We start from the raw sequence: 22,481 nt of genomic DNA, 5'->3' as shown, positions 1-22,481 counted from the left end.
GCTCCATACCACCTAGCCATAAAATAAGCGCAGCTCTCTGAGCTCTCTCTACGGGGACTGAGGCTTTCATCGTTTCTTATTTGGCACAAGCCAAATAGATGCTCAGTCAGAGCTTCATAATAAAACACAGAGCCAACCTAGTTACAAAAATATACAATATAAAATTGTGTAGCCTACATTGTGTACATTTTCACTTTTGGAATGACAACGTATTTTGGAGGATTTTAATCCGTCCAAGGATCGGTGACGTTTGCCGTATTTTCCCTGTCCTGCATTTACATACTGCGCCTTGCAGAACGAATCTTTTGGATGAGTGCCTGGTCATTGAGATACAAGCTGCATGCATCACTGCATAACTCGAAGCAAATACAGACATTCAAGATTTGACATTGAAACATTTTAAGTTTGGATATTTAATTGAGGTTCATGTTCAGAAATCTTCGACGGACTGGTTGTCACCAGAGAGCACCAAAAGGATGGGATATGGAAACAAAACCCTGAAAGAATGCACGGTCTTGCTTTGCGTCGCCACCATCCTGCTTTTAGCGGAGAGCAGAAGAGTGAAGCAACCTAGATGCCCCGCATCTTGTACGTGCACCAAAGATAATGCATTGTGTGAAAATATAAGATCGGTCCCTCACAGCTTTCCACCTGATGTCTTTTCCTTGTAAGTGCTTGGAATTAAATATTGTAAATTATTTAAATAATAATATTGGCAATGGCATTATGATGGGGATATCGTATGATCTCTCTTTTGTCGAGTATTAGGAACATGTTGAATGGAATAAATAACACCGCAAACAAAGCAGCTAATTTAAATAATGTACGGCTACAATCAAATTAAATGGTTGATATATTATCAATAACGTGAATCTTTTGTACCATGTTTCTATTCAGATCTTTTCTCAAATCAGGATTCACCCAAATCCCTGGAGGAAGCTTCTTACACTCCCCAGCGCTACATCTTCTGTGAGTTTTGACGTTACTAAACGACGTTTTATAATATACGTTAACATGATGGTCCATGTGCATTAACATAGCACAGCTCTGCTCCCTCAGAGGAAGAGCAGGATTATGTAATAACACACTACATGAACTCAGTGGGGCGTAGGATATTGGCTGCTTAGCTGAAATAAAAGCTGCCCAATGAAATGAAACCAAAAACTTTTCTCGGGAATACTGTTACTCCACTGCAGTAAATCGATTGTCTGAGGACCCACCCATATCTCACCATGATAGGCTACAGTGTGAAAACATTTCAGGAAAACATGCATTTGTGGCATGGTGGTTTCCCTCATGCCTAATGATGCAAAATGAGTCAAGAGTTTGTGGGCAATATTAATAATACTGAATAGGCTATGTTATGACAAGTTATGTTGGGACCACATATGTTATTGTTATAGGCTTGTGAAACAGAGTTGTTTTGGAAACGCAGAGTAAGAAAACATTACAAGTGTGAACAGAAGGATTAGGCTACATGAAAATGAAGTGGTTCACATTTTTTTTAGCAGTGGGTTGCTTGGAAACTCAACCACAATGTGAAATATTTATATTCAAGTGTGAGTAAAAGCAAAAATGTTATAGAAATGATGGAATGTAAACTATTTTCTTAACAGCCTATTCACTGCCAACACATTTGACTCAATTGATGAGGATGCATTCCTTGGTCTACCGCATCTGGAGTACCTGTGAGTTGTACTCTCTCTATTGGATATGATCCTCAAATGCATCATATGATGATTAAATCTCAAAATATGTTATTAAATGTTAACTCATTCACAGGTTTATCGAAAACAACAAAATTGCAACAATATCACAATATGCATTCCGGGGCCTAAAAGCAGTTATACACCTGTAAGTATAAGAATGTCATTTTTTACTTAATTACAATCCGAAATCATGTCAAATGTGTTAGAACAATGGACTTGTGTCATTTGCATATTGTGTTAACCATACTTGAACATTTTTCGAGTCACAAGCTAGTCTCAAGGTCTGAGTCTCAAATTGAGTCCCAAGTAGAACGTCCAAGACGTGCATTCTTAGTCACACGTTTTTTTATTAAGTCAAGTCTCAAATCAAGATTTAAAAAAATATCTATACATGCAATGACTTGTTCAAATACAAATATTTGTCAATTGAGGCTACCAGACAAGTCTTTTTCATTATTTTGTCTACAACACATTTTGATGATGTAATAATTCATTTAAAAAAACAAATTCCAAATGCAAGCTTCATAAGTAAATTATGCATTTCAAGCCATATTGACTTACCAAAAGAACCGTAGGCCTATGCTAGTAATTGTTGCTTGATGCCAAATTGCGGGTGAGATTGCAAAGTAAACTGTTAGCCTAATATTTTTGATCACCGAACAATTTTGGAGCTGCATATGACAATCCAACGCACCCGATCCTATAGCTTACAGCAAATCATAGGTTCTCAAGCTTTGAAACACGCATTTTTAGAGGTTGCGGATCAAAGAGTTTGTGAACCTATGAACGAGCGAACATATTGCTGATTTGCGTCAAATTGTAGGGAGAGGATTGCCATACATGCAGTTCCAAAAATTGTTTGGTGATCACGTATAAGCAAGCGCACGCACACAGGTCGAACCAGCGCGCACAATCGCTGCGCGAATGTTGTCTGTCATTACAGCCGTAAACGGTGCTGCATTTTTTAAACGCAATATACACAAATAAACGATGTTTTCCACCAGCATTTTGAGCTGAACGTAAATCATGTTTGCAATGTCACCGCCTACCTGTAGCCTATTGTCAGGAGAATTCTATACTCTTGTTCATTTACCAATTCAATTATGATACCCTCAGTCTGTTTTATCAGGATTTGTAAGATACTGATAGAAACGAAAACAGACAGAGGCCCAGTCTACCAAAGTTAAATGTTTATTCACGGGAACGTTCTGAAGTCAAGAATACAAATCTATTTATTTTATACTGACTTCTCACGCCCACACATACACACAAACATACGCATACACATGTCCTGCTACGCACACACTGCCTGTCTCACTTCCCAGCCGACAGAGAGAGTGACTTTGTCCTTGAGACGTACTCCCCGTTCTCTCCCAAATCTCTAGTCAGGTCAGCACCAAGCTGAGACAGTGTGTTTAGAATACCATAAAGACATATTGTTTTACCCTAATTCTGACTAGGACTACACATTTATTGATTATGATTTCATACATTATAATCAATTCCATACAATTATATGTTTCAAGGCGGAATATTCTAATCCTTCAATTAACAGACAATTCTCACCTATCACCTATGCAGCGGAGGTTGAGGATCAGTTGGAAGGCATGGTCTGTCTGTAGCCTTTTTCTTCCTCATAAATATCGTTCTTGATTTAATATGTTACATCTTCATCCTATAAGTATTGAAGGAAGTGCTAGGTTAGTTATCTTTAGACATATAACCAGTACCCACCACTGAGGTATATAATTCACCCAACCAAGGCCTATCATCTGAAATATGAAAATTAACAATTAAATCACCAGGTAGCCTATTGTTCTGGCAAAGATCCGTTGCAGATTGCTAAACTGTATTTTATATGGATAATATGAATGCAGGCTACTCAGTTTTTTGACAAACAAAACCAGAGAAAATGAAACAAGTGCTTTATGGTCACTAATCGGGAAATGTGCCTTTGCTCGCCAATGCTGATGTCTGGTCATTGGTCAAACGTCTCTGGCTGCATGGAGAGTAAGTGTCCCACAAAATGAATGACAAAACATTACACAACCTGGCCAGATCATTTCAAGTCATCAGTCTCAAGGCAAAGTTGAGATCCACGTCTTGAGTTTCCAAATCCAGTCTCAAGTCATCAAATTTGTGACTTGAGTCCGACTCAAGTCAAAGTCATGTGACTCTAGTCCGCACCTCTGTTGCTTTTCCCATGGTGCATAGCATTATCAAAACCATTGTTCACTGAGGCCTCCCATAGGTACATTCAAATATTAAGCAAATGTACCTCAATTGTATTATTGTGAAAACTGCATATGATGCAAATCCTATTTCAGTGATATTAAGCAAGGTTAGCCTCCCTCACTTCTGCCATATCAAGTTGCCAAAGGACACTGTGGTGGGTCTATGTAAACTTGGTGACCTCTCTGACTGGGAATACTTCCAGTTTTCATTTCAGAATATTTGCTAATAGGGGAGACCGGGGATGGTTGTAACACTTTATTATATATACAAACTGCAAATGCATGGTGTTGTCTTAAATACAAGGAGTGAAGTGTTACAATCTACCCCATGATCTGGGTTAGTTGTAAAAGTGCTTGAGGTGAATTGTAACAGATTGAAAAAGTTCATAAATCATGACATGCAACACATTTTTGAACGCCTTCATTGAGACCATGAGAGCAACATTGCCATGTTTAACATTTTGTTTGGCAGAAATAATAATAAATATAAATAATAAAAATGTTAATTTGTATTTTTTTTTAACTAGGCATGTTATTTAACCCTCCACTAAATGGTCTTTCTCAACCAGACAACAACTAGGCTAAACTAAACACCTGAACATTTCTGGTGTGTGTGTGATTTGTATGTTGAACATTTAATCAGTCACAGTTGCGACAGTGGTACAGGCTTGGTGCCTACATAATTTGCATTCCTAGCACTGCAACCAGACCTCCTCGGACTTGGAATTGTTAAAGTGCTCCATGCACACCATGCAGAACTTTTCCTCGATGAAGGAATCTGAATCTTCTGGTTCAATCTGCTTTATTTATTTATTTATTTCTGAAGCAGGACAGTTTTTGTTGTTGTTTGGTGTGGTTTGTTTTGGCTTTCTTCTTTCGATCTGTTTTTCTTTTAGGAAGAGCAACATTTGTTTTGCCTTCCGAGTGATTGAATGGGTACATCAACTGGGTTGAAATCAGAAGAGTAATCAGGCGTTTCCACCTGGCCTAGAGAGTTGGCCTGGAAGGCAGCTGGAGAGGTGGCCTGGAAGGCAGCTGGAAAGATGGCCTAGAAGGCAGCTGGAGAGGTGGCCTGGAAGGCAGCTGGAGAGGTGGCCTGGAAGGCAGCTGGAGAGGTGGCCTGGAAGGCAGCTGGAGAGGTGGCCTGGAAGGCAGCTGGAGAGGTGGCCTGGGAGGCAGCTGGAGAGGTGGCATGGATAGCAGTGGGCACAGTGGGCATAAATCAGCTGCCCTCAAGAGATACTCTTGACAACTTCTGCTCCTGCTCGTCAACGAAGACCCTGTTTCCCCTACGGTAGCCTACAAGCTCTCTCGACCCCTTCTCCAGTGGTTTCTTTCTCTCTTTGCAGAATCTGCACAGCATCACATGACATATGCCATACAACTTTGCAACTGATCTGATTGATTCCCCCTGCTCTGTTACATCATTTTACGTTATTTTCAAAGTGTGGAGAGGTCCTCCCCTGTCTGTCTTTCTCTTCCATGATCTAGGCATGCTGAAAGTAAAAGAAAACATGTACCAAAAACATCCAGTTTTAGTCGGGGTTAATTGTAACATGTTACAACCAACCCTGACCCTTGCAGCCATTAGCTAGCTTCCATTTTAGCTAAATGTTAAAACTTTACCATTGCTAACTTGCATCAAATATCTCTACACAGACTGGTTATAAACCTGATATAAGTTTGGTGAATGAAGCTACACTTTTATACAATCACAAAAACACATTCGGTCAAAATAATGACTTTCTTACCTCAAAATCAGATTTCTGTCAATAGAATTTGCAGAGTTTATCACAGTGACTTGCTTTTTCACATAAGGATTCAGGACTAAACTGAGCATGTGCACAGTGAATCATATGATTCTACCTCGCTCCTGATTGGAGGAATTGCAAGTGTTACAACTGTCCCGTGTCACCACCATCCCGTTTTACCCTACACTCCTTTGTATAGAAAAAAAAGGCAAACATGAGTGGACATATAAGTTTGTCGAATCGTAATTCTAAGAATGTATCGCCTTTCACTATTTTCAGTAGATTGTCTGAGTGTACTGTGTACTCTTGACAATCAAATTATAACCAAGAACAATATGTCCTGGGGTGCAAAACAAAACATGATTTCTGCTCTGTAACCTCTCCTCCTTACTCATTCTGGACCGAAGTGACAGTCAGGGCAGTGACAGGGGGGAAACATAATGCTGAGTTCCAAGAACAACTCTTTTTAGAAGTCAGACACAATGTATTGTGTTGATTCAGGACATACTGTATTTTGTGGTCTAAAACACAATGTTTTCCTTTTTTAAATTTTTTATCAGGAGCCTGGCCTATAATAACCTGGGTACATTACCCAAAGATGTTTTCAAGGGCATGGATGCTTTGGTGAAAGTGTGAGTATTTTTTTATTTTCTTCACATAACCAGCCGCTTAATCTGCAACATCGCCATCTAAAGTGTACTTATGTAAAACAAAAAAAAAGTGTTTTATTTTCATTCAAAATATTCAGGTTTTGATTTATGCATACTGTGTTAACCTGTTTTACCAGGGATCTGAAAGGGAACAACCTGGAATGTGACTGCAAACTAAAGTGGCTGGTGGAGTGGATGCATACCACCAATGCGATGGTTGATCAGATCTTCTGCAGTGGGCCCCCGCTTTTTCAAGGGAAACTGATCAATGACCTTGTGCCCGGGTCTTTTGACTGCATAACTGCAGGTGATTGGTGCAATTATTTAAAATAAAATAAAATGTTATTTGTCACATGCGCCGAATACAACAGTGAAATGCTTACTTACAAGCCCTTAACCAACAATGCAGTTAAGAAAAACACATGTAATTAAGGAAAAAATAGATGAGTAAAAAATAAGAAATAAAAGTAACAAATAATTAAAGAGCAGCAGTAAAATAACAATTGCGAGGCTATATACAGGGGGTACCGGTACAGAGTCAATGTGCTCGGGCACAGGTTAGTCGAGGTAATTGAGGTAATATGTACATGTAGGAAGAGTTAAAGTGACTATGCATTGCACACCTTGCAATGTTAATCTCCTTAACCACTGCTGCTTCATGCTATTCAGCAGTGGCCATTACACAATAGACTCAAAGACTGTAAATTAATTACAAGTCAGAATAAAGTGAAAATGATAACACTAATACTGTAGAGTATGTACCTAGAGTAGCCTACAAACACTAAAAACAGTCACCAAGGAAGAATGCCAGTAATGTTGCCTTCTCTGGTAGTGATGGTAATCCTTATCAACTTCGACTTCAAGTCATCTGCCCTGGGCTCTTTGTGTACCTCTGACCCAATCTTCGGGCTACCCAAGAGGAAATGCAGGCGAAAAAGAGAAGAGCGGGCATCCTGGTGGGACTAAGGCGAAGGGAAAACCGGCGACCACTTCCCTGTATTCTATTGGCCACTTGATAATAAGATGGAAGACTGATCGCAGCTTTCCTGTCAACGGGACTCTCGTAACTGCAATATTCTGTTTTTCTGAAACATGGCTTTCAGACCCCCCGCAGCTATCCAACTCAGTGGATTCTCCATTTACTGAGCGTACAGGACATTGGATTCAGGGAAATCAAAAGGGGAGGGGTAAGTCTCTTCATCACCAACAATGTATTGTTCACCCGTCTTGGAATTTCCACGATGGTGAAATGCAGACCCTCCTACCTCTCGAGAGTGTTGATGTATATATTCCACCTCAGGCCTACTACAGCAACAAGCTGGCACTTAACGAACTGTACGAGGCTGCTTTTCTTGGTGCCAGTAATTTTATTTCCGTGTCACTAAGACACTTGATTCCCAACTTCTATGAACACGTCTCCTTTGCCACTAAGGGCGATAAAGTCCTAGACCACTGTTACTCAACCCACATGCAAGCATACAAGGCCCACCATGATGCCCCTTAGGCAAATCAGATCATGACTCATGCTTCCTGTTTACAAACAGAAGCTCAAACAGGAAGTACCTGTGATGCGTTCCGTGGACATTTATTTACAATGACGGTAGATAAATGATACCCAAAGCGGAAGCTATACTGCAGGACTGCTTTCCTAGATCTGACTGGAATATGTTCTGGGACTGCACCGATAGCATCAACGAGCTGGCAACCACAGTCACCGGCTTCATCAGGAAACGCATTGCAGACGCTTTCCCCACAGTGAAGGTTTGCTGCTTCCCCAATCAAAAGCCCTGGATTAACACTGAGGTAAGTGCTAAAATAAAGGACAGAAATATTGCACACACAGGGCTACCACAGCCAACCCCGGCACTATGGCTGACACGAACACGTACAAGAAGTTCCGCTACAACCTCCGCAAAGCCATCAAACAGACGAAAGGACAATATGGGAATCCTATTACACCGGCTCTGACACTCGACGTATGTGGCAGGGGCTACAGTCCATTACAGATTACAAAGGAAGGCCTAGCCGTGATCTGCCCAACGATGCCTCTCTACCAGACGAACTCAATGCATTTTATGCACGCTTCGATAAAAACAACACCAAGCTGTGCATGAGGGCCCCCGCCATTTCATTGGACTGGGTGATCTCGCTCTGAGGCCGACGTGAGTAAAGCTTTTAATCTGTTCAATACTCGCAAGGCCACGGGGCCAGACGGTTCTCATAACGTCTGGCATCTTCACAGTCATTTTCAACCTCTACTGATCCCAGTCTGTAATCCCCACGTCTCAAGCTGACCACCATCATTCCTGTTCCCAAGAACTCAAAGGCTACCTATCACAATGACTATGGCCCTGTAGCACTCACATCTGTAATCATAAAATGCTTTGAAAGGTTGGTCATGGCACACATCAACTCCATCATCCCAGACACCTTAGTCCAGGTGTCTCCAAAAAAGTTTTAAATTATTTATGTCTATCTTCAATCTACACAAAAACAGGTTTTTCTACAATTTTGCATTATTTACTAAAAATAAAAAATAGAAATACATTATTTACATAAGTATTCAGACCCTTTGCTATGAGACTCAAAATTGTGCATCCTGTTTCCATTGATCATCCTTGTGATGTTTCTACAACTTGATAGAGGAGTCCATCTGTAGTAAATTAAATTGATTTGATATGATATGGAAAGGCACACACATGTCTATATAAGGTCCAACAGTTGACAGTGGATGTCAGAGCAAAAACCAAGTCCACAGGTTGAAGGAATTGTCCGTAGAGCTCCGAGACAGGATTGTGTCGAGGCACAGATCTGGTGAAGGGTACCAAAAAATGTCAGCAGCATTGAAGGTCCACAAGAACACAGTGGCCTCCATGATTCTCAAATGGAAGAATTTTAGAACCACCAATACTCTTCCTAGAGCTGGCCGCCCTTGCCAAACTGAGCAATAGGGGGAGAAGGGCCTTGGTCAGAGAGGTCACCAAGAACCCGATGGTCACTGACAGTGGTCCATAATTCCTCTGTAGATATGGGAGAACCTTCCAGAAGGACAAACATCTCTGCAGCACTCCACCAATCAGGCCTTTATGATAGAGCGGCCAGACGGAAGCCACTCCTCAGTTAAAGGTACATGACAGCCCACCTGGAGTTTGCCAAAAGGCACCTAAAGGACTCTCAGACCATGAGAAACTCTGGTCTGATGAAACCAAGATGGAACTCTTTGACCTGAATGCCAAGCTTCACGTCTGGAGGAAACCTTGCACCGTTCCTACGGTGAAGCATGTCGGTGGCAGCATCATGCTTTGGGGATGTTTTTCAGTGGCAGGGACTTGGAGACTAGTCAAGATCGAGGGAAAGATGAACGAAGCAAAGTACAGAGAGATCCTTGATGAAAACCTGCTCCAGAGCGCTCAGGACCTCAGACTGGGGAGAAGGTTCACCTTCCAACAGGACAACAACCAGCCAAGACAACACAGCAGTGGCTTCAGGAATAGTCTCTGAATGTTCTTGAGTGGTCCAGCCAGAGCCCGGACTTGAACCTGATCGAACATCTCTGGAGAGACCTGTGCAGCGACGCTCCCCATCTATCCTGACAGAGTTTGAGAGGATCTGCAGAGACGAATGGGAGAAACTCCCAAAATACAGGTGTGCCAAGCTTGTAGCGTCATACCCAAGAAGACTCGAGGCTGTAAACGCTGCCAAAACATTTCTAAAAATATTGTGTATTTATTCCTCGTGTTATTATTTATTATTATTTTATTTCTCTCTGCATTGTTGGGAAGGGCTCGTAAGTAAGCATTTCACTGTTAGTTTATGAAGCATGTGACAAATTCGATTTTATGCTTAGTCTAATACAGTGAAAACAAACTTAAAGATACCAAAAACGTTTTAGTCCAATCAACATTGCTAAATAACATGTGGCAGTCCATGGTGTTGATTTCTCTCTCTGTGTGTGTGTGTGTGTGTGTGTGTGTGTGTGTGTGTGTGTGTGTGTGTGTGTGTGTGTGTGTGTGTGTGTGTGTGTGTGTGTGTGTGTGCGTGTGTGTGTGTGTGCACCGTGCGAGCAAGAAGAAAAAACATGTTGACTCACCCTACTTGTACATTAGATGAATGTCCAGGGCCGACTCTAGCCTTTTGGGTACCCTAAACTAGAGTTGGTTCAGTGAGTGACATACTAAGAGAAAAACTGTTGAAGGATGCAAAACCACATGTAAAAAATTGCACCTGGTGTATTCTACTATTCTTATTCTCAATAGTAATTTGAGACCATGACGGAGTTCCAAAAAATGAAAATTAAGTGACCGCTTATTTTGCTTATGCCTGTAGCCGGCCCTGTGAATGCCAATGCCTCCTCCTCTCTTTCATGTTGGCAAAACGGTCTATGACTGTCAGTATACGCAGTACATGCACCTTTAAAAAAGATAGCTCAGATGTGCGAGTGCCTTTTGAATTTTGTATTGTGGAGTAACTACAATATTGTTTTTCCATCCTCAGTTTTTTCCTATCACAGCCATTAAACGCTGTAACTGTTTTAAAATCACCATTGGCCTTGTGGTAAAATCCCAGAGCGATTTCCTTCCTCTCCGGCAACGGAGTTAGGAAGGACTCCTGTATCTTTGTAGTGACTGGGTGTACTGATACACCATCCAAAGTGTAATTAAGAACTTCACCATGCTCAAAGGGGTATTCAATTTTTCTTCTACTTTGACATTAGAGTATTTTGAGTGGACAATAAAATGACAATTTAATCCATTTTAGTCTCACTTTGTAACACAAACAAATGTGGAAACAGTCAGGGGGTGTGAACACTTTCTGAAGGCACTGTACTTGCATTCTTATGTTCAACTTACATCATACATCTTGTTTTTTTATTCAATTTTCAATTATCTACATTATTATTGCTTCATTTTTGGGAAATAGCTCTCAAGTAAGAATTTCACTGTACTGTCTTACACCGGTTTTGCACTTGTCGAATAAACATTGAAACATGAAATCTGTTTTGTATTGCAGAGTTTGCCTCTTATCAGCCACTGATGTTTGAGTCCATTTCAGTGGAGTCCTTTATCTTTGGTATGGATACATTTGTTGTGTTTGCCCAGCCCTTTACTGGAACGTGCAGCTTCCTGGAATGGGATCACGTTGAAACTGTTTTCAGAACCTATGACAGCATTCAAAGTGAGCAATGTTTATTTTATATCACGAGATGTCGAAATGATATGCCATGAATACAGTGGCGTACTATATCTTGTGCATCCTAAAAATGTATAGTGTATATGTATTTAGTGTTTCTCGCAAATGTTGACTTCATGTTCCTATGTTCTAATACTTTGTTTTTGGTCCTTGTTTTACAGGTACATCCACTGTGGTATGCAAACCCATGGTGATTGATAATCAGCTGTTCATCTTCGTAGCCCAGCTCTTTGGTGGCTCTCACATTTACAAGCGGGACATTTCAGCCAACAAATTCATCAAAATCCAGGATATTGACATCCTAAAAATCAGGAAACCTAATGACATTGAGACTTTCCTCATAGACGGTGAGTCCTTCTTCGTGATCGCAGACAGCTCCAAGGCCGGTTATACCACAGTGTACAAGTGGAACGGCTATGGGTTCTACTCTCACCAGTCCCTCCATCTCTGGTACCGTGACACAGACGTGGAGTACCTGGAGATCTCTGGAAAGCCCCATCTGATCCTAGCCAGCAGTTCCCAGAGGCCTGTCATCTACCAGTGGAGCAAGAGTCTGAAGCAGTTCGACAGGCGCACTGATATCCCCGAAATGGAGGACGTGTATGCGGTCAAGCACTTCAAGGTGAAGAGTGATCTTTTCATCTGCCTGACGCGTTTTATTGGGGACTCCAAGGTGATGAGGTGGGACGGCGCCATGTTCAAAGAGGTACAGACAATGCCTTCGCGGGGCTCCATGGTCTTCCAGCCAGTCTCCATCGGCAACTGGCAGTACGCCATCCTCGGCAGCGACTACTCACTGACGCAGGTCTATCAGTGGGATTTGAAGAGGGGCCAATTTGTTCACTTCCAGGACCTGAACATCCAGGCACCAAGGGCATTCTCTGTGGTGTCCATTGACAACAGAGAGTTTCTGCTGGCCTCCAGCTTTAGAGGGAAAACTCAGATATACGAGCACATAATGATTGACCTGAGTAATAATTAATTAATGAAAACAATTAAGGAGTGTGTAGTTGATAAATGCAGTATCACATAACACTGGAGGGGATGACTATACTGTAGGGCTATATGCATGATATAGTCCACTAATAAGAATTCCTGATGAATGCCTTGCTAGAAACATCTACTGTATCCCTTTCTTTCACAGCACTCTCCTCTTTTCTTCCTTGTAGACAAAGCAATTGTTGACTGACTGCAACTAAGCCCTATACTACGACAATAGCTGTGCTTTAGGTAAAGAAAATAACGAGAATACATTCAAATGTAACTCAAATGTTAAATTGAACATTTCATTGACAAACAATTTGCCAAATAAAATGTTTACGTTTTTATAATGAGCCAATTAATTTATACGATACCGCATTTTGTATGTAGAGGGGACCACTCCAATCATGTTATATCTTTCATATGGAGCTAGTTTTAGATTTTGAAATTACATTTTGAATTTAACCTACTGTAGGCCAAGATATATAACTGCAATACTACAAAAAACATGTGTATTCTAATCTGTAGTAAGAGTGTATTTTGTTTTTACTTTAGCTGTATTTTATGTGTAGTAGGCTAGTAATAAACACATTTCATAAAACCATAAATGCGTTATCTTCATGTCCTTGTTTAATAAAACACCACAATTGCATTAGCCTACACTAGTGGCGGTTGGTGGGAGGAGCTATAGGAGGACGGGCCCATTGTAATGGCTGGAATGGAATAAATGGAACAGTATCAAACGTATGGAAACTGTGTTTGACCCTGTTCCAAAAACTCCATTCCAACCATTACAATGTGCCCATCCTCCTATAGCTCCTCCCACCAGCCTCCACAGGCCTACACATATTCAAATCTTGATCATTCTATAACAAGAACAGCACTTTAGTTTAGTACCCCAATAATGTCCACTATTCTTTCATATTTTTTGAATAAGGTGAAGGTTGAACCGTTTTTTGAACTAGACCTGTATTTAGGGTAACGTTTTGGTTGGCCAACTGGCTTGCCCCTTACCGGTATGTCATTTGCTTGAGCGCGGCTAGAAGGGATCCATCTTTTGACAAATTAACGTCAAAAGTGTATTTTTTTGTGAATTTTAGCTACCCCTAACTCTTTTCCTACCCCAAAACGAATTCTCCTAACCTGCTACCAAAAGTCAAATCTGAGGTTAATTTGACAAACGCTGGATCCCTTCTAGCCATGACCCCGGAGAGCTGCCCACTGGAGCTGTCCCCCGTGGTTAAAGTAACTATTGCATGCTACTACAGTGGCCACTAAGGTTACATATTAAACCGGTCTGACAACTCACTCACCCTCAGACATAAAGGGTGTAAAATACATCCAAGGCATGCTCACCTGTTGCAGTTGCATTTTACAATGGGGGATTTGAAGGACAGTAATAGTATAGACGACAGAGTTCTATCGGCCGTTCCCTTTAGACAGGGGGACATTAAAGTTGTATTTCACAAAGTTGGCGATGACGACGAGGATGAACACACTACTGAGAGGATTAATTTACAAAGTAACAGTCATGATGAGCGGGGTAATGAAGAGGCAAGGACTAGAACAGTGGAAAGCAGTGCGAAGCAAAGATTATGTCCTCCCTTGTGTTGTAGAATTGGCGGCGGCGGGGATCCCATCTCAACGGACGCAGGAGACACAGTTGCCAAAGGTAGCCTTCAAGCTAAAACTAGAGATAATTTATATAATTTAGCTAGCTATCTTTAGAGGTCTACCAACGTAACCACTTGAACACACTTGTTTGCGGTTTATTAACACAGTCCATTATATGACTGGATCTGCTTCCATCTAGGTAAAGTTGTATGACCTTTTGAGGTAGATGGGAATGAGAAATTATAACCAGCGGAGTAGCCAATGACGACCTCCGTAGCAGCACGTTATGTAACGGACCTAATCGTGGTTCTCTAATTACTATACTGGTAATAAACATTGCCTCACAAACTCTTTCAGATTAAACTAGCTAATATTCCACATTGCATCATTGTGGCTGCTTCACCCCCACTTTAATCTGTCTGATTATGAATTATTGAATGGTAATCCGTTTAAACATTTTCATCATCCTCAAAGGTGATGATCAGGCAATTTCCCACCAGGATGAATTATATTATTATATTATACCTCTAGGATGGTGGGCATTTATTTAAAAACATATAATTTAATAGACAGGGAGGGGTCTCCAACCTTGTCTATCATTTTTTATAACCTTTTCTACTTAAAAAATGTGTAGTAGCTACTTATTTATATTTTTATATATAGCTTTCAAATAGGAACATTCTTGTCTTCTTCTCTACCCTGCAACTCTTCCCCTCTTCCCCGGTAACAAGAGGTTGCTCTGTTATACCTGGTAAAATACACAAAGTGTACAAAACATTAAGAACAACTGCTTTTTCCATGCCATTCACTGAATGGGAAAGACAAAAGATTGAAGTGCCTTTGAACGGGGTATGATAAGTAGGTGCCAGGCACACCGGTTTGAGTGTGTCAAGAACTGAAATGCTGCTGGGTTTTTCACGCTCAACAGTTCCCCGTGTGTATCAAGGATGGTCCACTACCCAATGGGCATCCAGCCAATTTGACAACTGTGGGAAGCATTGGAGTCAACATGGGCCAGCATTCCTGTGGAATGCTTTCGACACCTTGTAGAGTCCATTCCCCAGCGAATTTAAGCTGTTCTGATGGCAATGTTTTGTACACTCAGTGTAATGGCTAATAAACGGCATTTGGAATGACAGGCCCCATAAAAGAATCTTCTGTGTTTTCCCAAATTCTGTTCTCAGTAAAGAAAAAATCCTGGTATGGGACTTTTCTGTTTTTTACTCTCATATTACACTTATTCATAGAGAAACAACAAAAATGTATGTGCGTTAGAGACCTCTCTAACACCCAGGAAGCTCTCCCATTCACCAGCTCTGCAAGTGTTTTAATATCAAAATACGTTCTGTACTCAACAAATATGTTTCACTGAACAACTATCTTCCTTTACTCCCGTTACGGCCAGTAGAGTGCCTTCAGAAAGTATTCATACCCCTTGACTTATTACATATTTTGTTGTGTTACAGTCTGAATTCAAAATGTTCTCACCCATCTATACACAATACCCCATAATGACTAAATGAAAACATGTTTTTAGACATTTTTGCAAAATGTATTGAAAATGAAATACAGAAATCTCATTTACAAGTATTCACACCCCTGAGTCAATACTTTGTAGAAGCACCTTTGGCAGTGATTACAGCTTTGAGTCTTTCTGGTTACGTCTGTAAGAGCTTTCCACACCAGGATTGTGCAACAATTTCCCATTATTCTTTTCAAAATTCTTCAAGCTTTGTCAAATTGGTTGTTGATGATTGCTAGACAACCATTTTCAGGTCAAGTAGATTTAATCAAAACTGAAACTCGTCTACTCCGGAACATTCAGTGTCTTCTTGTGTTTTAGGTTATTGTCCTACTGAAAGGTGAATTCATCTCCCAGTGTCTGGTGGAAAGCAGAAAACCAGGTTTTCCTCTAGGGTTTTGCCTGTGCTTAGTTCCATTACATTTATTTTCTATCCTGAAAAACTCTGCACTCCTTAACAATTACAAGCATACCCATAACATGATGCAGCCACCACTATGCTTGGAAATATGGAGGTTGGTACTCAGTAATGTGTTGTATTGGATTTGCCCCAAACATAATACTTTGTATTCAGGTCAAAAAGTGAGTAACTTGCCACATTTTTTGCAATATTACTTTAGAGCCTTGTTTCAGTCCATGTTTTGGAATATTTGTATTCTGTACAAGCTTCCTTCTTTTCACTCTGTCAATTAAGTTAGAATTGTGGAGTAACTACAATGTTTCCTATCACAGCCATTCAACTCTGTAACTGTTTAAAGTCACAATTGGCATCATGGTGAAATCCCTGAACTGAGTTAAGAAGGACGCCTGTATCTTTGTCGTGTATGGAGACCCTCGATTTAAGGTATGATTACAAAATGGGGAAGGAAGTCACACAATGGTGTTGTCTGTTCTCAGATGAGTAATGCTCTTCTGTGTCCTTCCACACTGTTTTCCATATATCTAGTCATATATATTTTTTTCTTTTTTATTTTACCTTTATTTAACTAGGCAAGTCAGTTAAGAACAAATTCTTATTTTCAATGACGGCCTAGGAACTGCTTTGTTCAGGGGCAGAACGACAGATTTGTCAGCTCGGGGGTTTGAACTTGCAACCTTCCAGTTACTAGTCCAACGCTCTAACCACTAGGCTACCCTGCCGCCCGATATATATACACCATCCAAAGTGTAATTAATAACTTCACCATGTCAGCTGTCTGCTTTTTTTAAATTTTTAGCCATCTACCAATAGGTGCCCTTCTTTGCAAGGCATTGGAAATCCTCTGTGTTTTTATTTTATTTATTTATTTAACCAGGCAAGTCTGATAAAAACAAATTCTTATTTACAATGACGGCATACACCGTCCAAACCCGGACGATCCTAGGCCAATTGTTTTGATACAGCCTGGATTCAAACACTGAGATGCAGTGCCTTAGTCACTAGTGGGCGATGGCACAAGAACATCCCGGCCAAACCCTCCCCTAACCCGGACGACGCTGGGCCAATTGTGCACCGCCCAATGGGTCTCCCGGTTGCGGCCAGCTACGACAGAGCCTGGACTCGAACCAGGATCTCTAGTGGTACAACTAGCACTGCGATGCAGTGAAGACCACTGCACCACTTAGTAGGCCTCAAAACATCTTATGTTAAATTCAGGCTGGAATAAAACAAAATGTGGAAAAAGGCAAGGGGTGTGAATAATTTCTGAAGGCACTGTATGTATGTACTTCCAAAAAAGGTCTAAATAAAAATGTACAAGTAACCGGAAAAAAAAAATGCATATGTAATTCACATATTTCTGCCACGCACACGTCGGAGGTCTACAACAGCTCAATACATTGGTGGTGCCGAAGAGGCATTTTTTTCTGTTGCTTGTACATTTATATTTATACCTTTTTTGGATGTCCATACTGGCCGTAACGGGAGTAAATGAGATATATTTGGTGAGTAAACAAACGTTTTTTATAATGCTTGCAGAGCTGGTGAATGGGAGTTTGAATCTGAGCTTCCTGGGCGTTAGAGAGGTCTCTCAGACAGAGATACTGGGGCAACTGACCTGGTTACATACAAATAGCCAGCTATACAGCCTAGTGCACACCAAACGTGCACACCAAACAGACAGAGGAAATATTGCTGGAAATTAATTGGCAGACTGTGTTACGTTTGACTTTTTAAGACAAAAGTGCCTAACCAGGGATGTTGTCAATGTGACTTTGATTGGATAGTAGCCGGGAGCTTTATGTTTATGACAGATGGAACACATGAAAAAATGAATGTACTTTCAGAATAGATTGGCCGAGCTATTGATACAGTAGGTGCGCTGCGAGCTACTGGTAGCTTGCAATCTACCTGTTGGAGACCCCTGATTTAAGGTACGATTACAAAATGGGAAAGAATGAGCACCTACAGTGCCCACAGGGTGTTAATCAAACTCACAAGGAAGTCTAACAATGGTGTTGTCTGTTCTCAGATGAGTAATGCTCTTCTGCGTCCTTCCACACTGTTTTCCATATATCTAGTTAGTACAGGCTAAAATGGCCCCTTCTTATACTTCCTGTTCAATTTGAGTCTCCCTCTATTTAGGGGACATTGGTTCATTGCCCTCTTTCTATGTTGGCAATAAACATGAGTAATCAGTAGGTACAGTGTGTGACAGGCCAACTCCCAGGTAGATATATCTAATAATATTCAACACCTCAAATCACCCTGCAGCTTTCAATTTGTCAAGAAGCTGCCAGTAACTAAGCTTTAGCAGGGATTCTTTTCAACAAAGTTGCATTTGATATCACATTTGAGTACTGTACCTCTTCCCCATCTCAGACAAACAACTATTAAATTACTTCCCTCTTAGTAGGTTAATGTTCAGTTCCATTCAAGCTATTTTAACCAGTTCATGTGTCCTTCTCCCTCTGTCCTCAGAGAATAAACATTGTCCAGGACTGGGCCTGTTTTATGGCCTGCTGGCAACAGTATTCTTCTCCATTATAGCTCTTCTGGTGAAGACAATAGATGGAGTCCATGCTGTAGAAATCAGTGCCTTTCGCTGCTTCTTCCAGATGCTGTTTGTGATGCCTATGCTTATCTATTACAAGTAAGTTATTACATAACTGTATTTATACTATATTGGACCACTTGACCCCTTGAACCTTGATAATCCCATACAAATATTTAACCTATCAATTTTCTGTTTTTCAGGACTGGCTTCCTTGGACCAAGAGACAAGCGGATCTATTTGGTGATGAGAGGGTTCTTGGGTTCCAACGCCATGATCCTATTGTTCTATGCAGTTCAGCAGATGCCCCTGGCTGATGCAACAGTCATCATGTTCAGCAACCCAGTGTTCACTGCCTTGTTAGCCTGGATCTTCCTCAAAGAGAAATGCACAATCTGGGACTGTGTCTTCACTGTCTTCACACTGGCTGGTGTCATAATGATAGCCAGGCCTCCCTTTATATTTGGTGCTCGTAGAGAGGGAATAGAGGGAGACTACACCAATCATCTCAAGGGGACTATTGCAGCCTTCGGTGGAGCGTTAGGAGCAGCCTGCACTTTAGTTATACTCAGGAAAATGGGCAAAAGCGTCCACTACTATCTGTCTGTGTGGTACTATGCGGTCATTGGTTTCATTGAGTGTGTCATCACTTTGTTTATACTTGGTGAATGGACCATTCCATTCTGTGGGAGAGACAGGTGGGTCCTTATGCTGATAGCAATCCTGGGTATTGCTGGCCAAACGTTCCTCACCAAAGCACTTCAGATTGAGAAGGCCGGCCCTGTGGCCTTGATGAGGACCGTTGACGTGGTCCTGGCCTTTATTTTCCAGTTCTTTTTTTTCAACCGTAAGCCCACCATGTGGAGTCTCGGTGGGGCATGTTGTGTGGTCGTCAGTACCTGTGGTGTGGCTCTAAGGAAGTGGTACAGCAACACACACCCAAGAAAGAGCCGCGAACCACGCATCAGACAAATATTTGATTCCAGGAATAAATGAAAGGTTATCAATTAACATGATGTTAATGTTCAGCAGTCAAGAGTGTTATTTAAACCAAAGAAGCAATATTACATCCAAATGTTACTGTGAGGTTTTGAGCACAAAACTGGAAATGTTTTAGTATTTACATCAACACACTTAGAAAAGAGGGTTCTTTGGTAAGGGTGATGGTTCTATGTGGAACCATAAGGACTCAAAATAACCATTTGAGCTCTTCAATGGTTCTTTGCCGTTCAGAAAACGGTGCTTTAATCTTTTAGTGATAATTCAAATGTAGGGGAGGTGGCTCATTCTAATATTTTGGGGCGTGGCTTTCTCACAGCTCTTTTTGTGCAGCCGAGAGTGAATGTCATTCCAGTTGACATAATCTGTTGTATTATGTCACTGCATGTTAAATATGACTGGCCAGTAATAGTGTCTTGTGAGAGACTTATGTAAGGCCTCGTGTCAACTGTTGACTAAATCTCAATTATCTCCTCAGGGACCACCCAGCCGGTCCAGAGCTAGCACACCTGATTCAACTTGTAAATGAACACAATATTAAGACCCATGTCATTTTAAAGGTAATATAATATGGCTAACCCTCTTTATAGCACCATAAAGGTTCCATTTAGAACCTCATGAACATGGTAGAACCTTCAAAAAGGGTTCCACTATGGTTACAAGACAAATTACCCTTATTTGGCAGTGGCACTATATACGGTGCCTTCAGAAAGTATTCATACCCCTTGACTTATTCCACAATTTGTTGTGTTACAGCCTGAATTCAAAATCGAAACCCCATAATGACAAAGTGAAAACATGTTTTTAGAAATATAAGCAAATTGATTGAAAATCAAATACATTAATAATTCATTTAACATAAGTATTTACACTCCTTTGCTATAACACTCCAAATTGAGCTCAGGTGCATCCAATTTCCTTTGATCATCCATTAGATGTCACTACAACTTGCATGTCTGAGCAGAAACTATACCAAGAAGTCCAAGGAACTGTCCATAGATCTCTGAGATAGAATTGTGTTGAAAAATATGGAACTACCCAGACTCTGCCTAGAGCAGTCCGTCTGACCAAACTGAGCAAACAGGCAAGAAGGACCTAGGTAAGGCAGGTGACCAAGAACCCAATGACCACTCTGATAGAACTACAGTTCCTTGGCTGAGATGGGAGAACCTGCCAGAAGGACAACCGTGTCTACAGCACTTCACAAATCTGGGGTTTATGGGAGTGTGGCCAGACTGAAGCCACTCCTGAGAAAAAGGCACGACAGCACACCTGGAGTTTGCCAAAAAGGCAAGTGAAATACAAAAATATTATTTGGTCTGATGAGACAAAAATTTGAGTCTTTGGCCTAAATGCAAAGCGCTAAGTCTGGAAAAAAACAGCAATAACTCATCACACATTGAACACCATCCCTACCTACCGTGGAGCATGGCGGTAGCAGCATGCTATGGGGATGCTTTTCAGCGGCTGTGACTGGGAGACTGGTAAGGATAGGGAGAACAATGAATGGAGCCAAATACAGGCAACTCCTTGAGAACCTGCTTCAGAGTGCAAACAACAGACTGGGGCAAAAATGTACATTCCAACAGGACAAATGACCCCAAGCATACAGCAAAAGCAATGCTGAAATGGCTTCAGAACAAGAATGTGAAAGTCCTTGAGGCCCTCAGCTAAAGCCCAGGCTTGAATCCCATTGAAAATGTGTGGAAAGACTTGAAGATTACTGTTCACCGCCACTCTCCATCTAACGGAGCTTGAGAAAATCTGCAGGGAAGAATGGGAAAAAATCCCCAAATATAGATGAGTATGTCTGTATCAGCTTTGCACAAGACGACTCAAGGCTGTAATCATCACCAAAGGTGCTTCTACAAAGTATTGACTCTGGGGTGTGAATACTTATGTGAATTAGATATGTCTGTATTTCACTTTCAATACATTTGCAAAAGTTCTAAAAACATGTTTTCACTATTGTGTGTAGATGGGTGAGAAAAAATATCAATTTAATCCATTTTGAATTCAGACTCAAACACAACAAAATGTGGAATAAGTCAATGAGTATCAATACTTTCTGAAGGCACTGTAGAACCATTTTTGCACGTGTACTGAGTGTCACGGTTTTCTTCCTGGGAAGGAGAGGCGGACCAAAACGTAGCGTGGTTATAGTTCATGGTTCTTTAATAAGTAAACTCAAACATGAACAAACTACAAAACAATAAACGTGAAAACCGAAACAGCCCTATCTGGTGCAGTAAACACAAAGACAGGAAACAATCACCCACAAAATACCCAAAGAATATGGCTGCCTAAATATGGCTCCCAATCAGAGACAACGATAAACACCTGCCTCTGATTGAGAACCAATCTAGGCAACCATAGACTTACCTAGACACCTAAAAGAACACAACCCCATAAATCTACAAAAACCCCTAGACGAGACAAAACACATAAATCACCCATATCACACCCTGGCCTAACCAAAATAATAAAGAAAACAAAGATAACTAAGGCCAGGGTGTGACACTGAGGTTAATCAGCTAAGCTTATATTAGCATATATTTCTATTTAAAATGGGCTGATGTCCTTTATTTTATTACACTGCTGGTCAGAATAGTTTTTTTGTGGAAATGTTAAGTGTGACATTATTTTTTACAAAATGCAAAGATTTTTAAAATATTTGCTTTGTGCGATGTGTCACAGCTAGCAATAATATTTTGTTGACCCATAGACAGATGACTTTATGCATCTCACATTTATGCTGCCTACAGTAGTTAAATAGTATAATATGATGGAAACTTGACATTTACAGTACAAATAGCTTTATGACAGTATACCCCAAAAAACAACTTGTTGTGCCTTCCT

The 22,481-nt window shown here is 40.9% G+C and overlaps 2 protein-coding genes across 2 annotated transcripts; both read left to right on the top strand.

Moving 5' to 3' along the window:
• Window positions 1-205: 205 nt before the first annotated feature.
• LOC110499008 (leucine-rich glioma-inactivated protein 1) lies at window positions 206-13,122 on the top strand. Its single transcript, XM_021575794.2, has 8 exons — window positions 206-667; window positions 898-969; window positions 1,617-1,688; window positions 1,783-1,854; window positions 6,255-6,326; window positions 6,482-6,651; window positions 11,355-11,519; window positions 11,696-13,122. Exons 1-8 carry the CDS (start codon window positions 477-479, stop codon window positions 12,514-12,516), a joined length of 1,635 nt encoding a protein of 544 aa, XP_021431469.2. The 5' UTR covers window positions 206-476; the 3' UTR covers window positions 12,517-13,122.
• Window positions 13,123-13,798: 676 nt separating this feature from the next.
• slc35g1 (solute carrier family 35 member G1) lies at window positions 13,799-21,385 on the top strand. Its single transcript, XM_021575792.2, has 3 exons — window positions 13,799-14,187; window positions 18,551-18,722; window positions 18,827-21,385. Exons 1-3 carry the CDS (start codon window positions 13,893-13,895, stop codon window positions 19,617-19,619), a joined length of 1,260 nt encoding a protein of 419 aa, XP_021431467.2. The 5' UTR covers window positions 13,799-13,892; the 3' UTR covers window positions 19,620-21,385.
• Window positions 21,386-22,481: the final 1,096 nt, after the last annotated feature.

This window comes from Oncorhynchus mykiss, chromosome 20, assembly GCF_013265735.2.
Source record: "Oncorhynchus mykiss isolate Arlee chromosome 20, USDA_OmykA_1.1, whole genome shotgun sequence".
NCBI classification, from domain to species: domain Eukaryota; kingdom Metazoa; phylum Chordata; class Actinopteri; order Salmoniformes; family Salmonidae; genus Oncorhynchus; species Oncorhynchus mykiss.
The sequence above is the reverse complement of the archived record's forward strand: the minus strand, read 5'-3'. Positions and strand labels throughout refer to the sequence as shown.